This window comes from Plasmopara halstedii, assembly GCF_900000015.1.
Source record: "Plasmopara halstedii genome assembly, contig: Scaffold_589, whole genome shotgun sequence".
Lineage (NCBI taxonomy): Eukaryota > Oomycota > Peronosporomycetes > Peronosporales > Peronosporaceae > Plasmopara > Plasmopara halstedii.
In genome coordinates, this window is record NW_020187508.1 from 45421 (window position 1) to 45931 (window position 511).

The 511-nt window shown below is 45.8% G+C and overlaps 1 protein-coding gene across 1 annotated transcript; it reads left to right on the forward strand.

The window, feature by feature from the left end:
- Positions 1–30: 30 nt before the first annotated feature.
- Positions 31–243, forward strand: PHALS_12015 (uncharacterized protein; the record flags this gene model as incomplete). Its single annotated transcript, XM_024727476.1, has 2 exons — positions 31–54; positions 112–243. 2 exons carry the CDS (start codon positions 31–33, stop codon positions 241–243), a joined length of 156 nt encoding a protein of 51 aa, XP_024578049.1.
- Between the last annotated feature and the right edge of the window lie 268 nt (positions 244–511).

The window sequence follows — 511 nt, forward strand, 5'->3', positions numbered from 1 at the left end:
AAATCTGATTATCCTTCGCTGCAAACGGCAATGAACTACCTTAGCTGTTTAAAGGTTTTTTTTGTCAGAATATGCGAGACCGACATATTTAATGACCTGCATTGGTACCAGGTAAAAGGGCGTCAAAACACGACTACAAAATACGTGGCATATGCCCAGAAAGAAGGCATTACGTTACAAAACACAGCAGACGATATCACTGACGAAATATTGCGCCTGCTCTGTGAGCAAATGTTCCAATAGATCGGAATGGAAAACCGAGCTCTGCTAATTGTTCTTTGGCATCTACTTGGCCGAATCAATGAGGTGGCACAGCTGAGATCGGTGAGGCTGAAATTTTGATCCGCTGAGTGGCGCGGTGATGGTGAAACTGCTGCGCACCAAAGGCAACAAAACTGACCGCGAAAGCCTTAAAGCATTATTTGGGCATCGTGAACGTTATCAGCGTGTTGCATGCATTGGCTAGCATGATGCTGACTGCGCAACGGCGAGACGACAACTACCTGTTTTC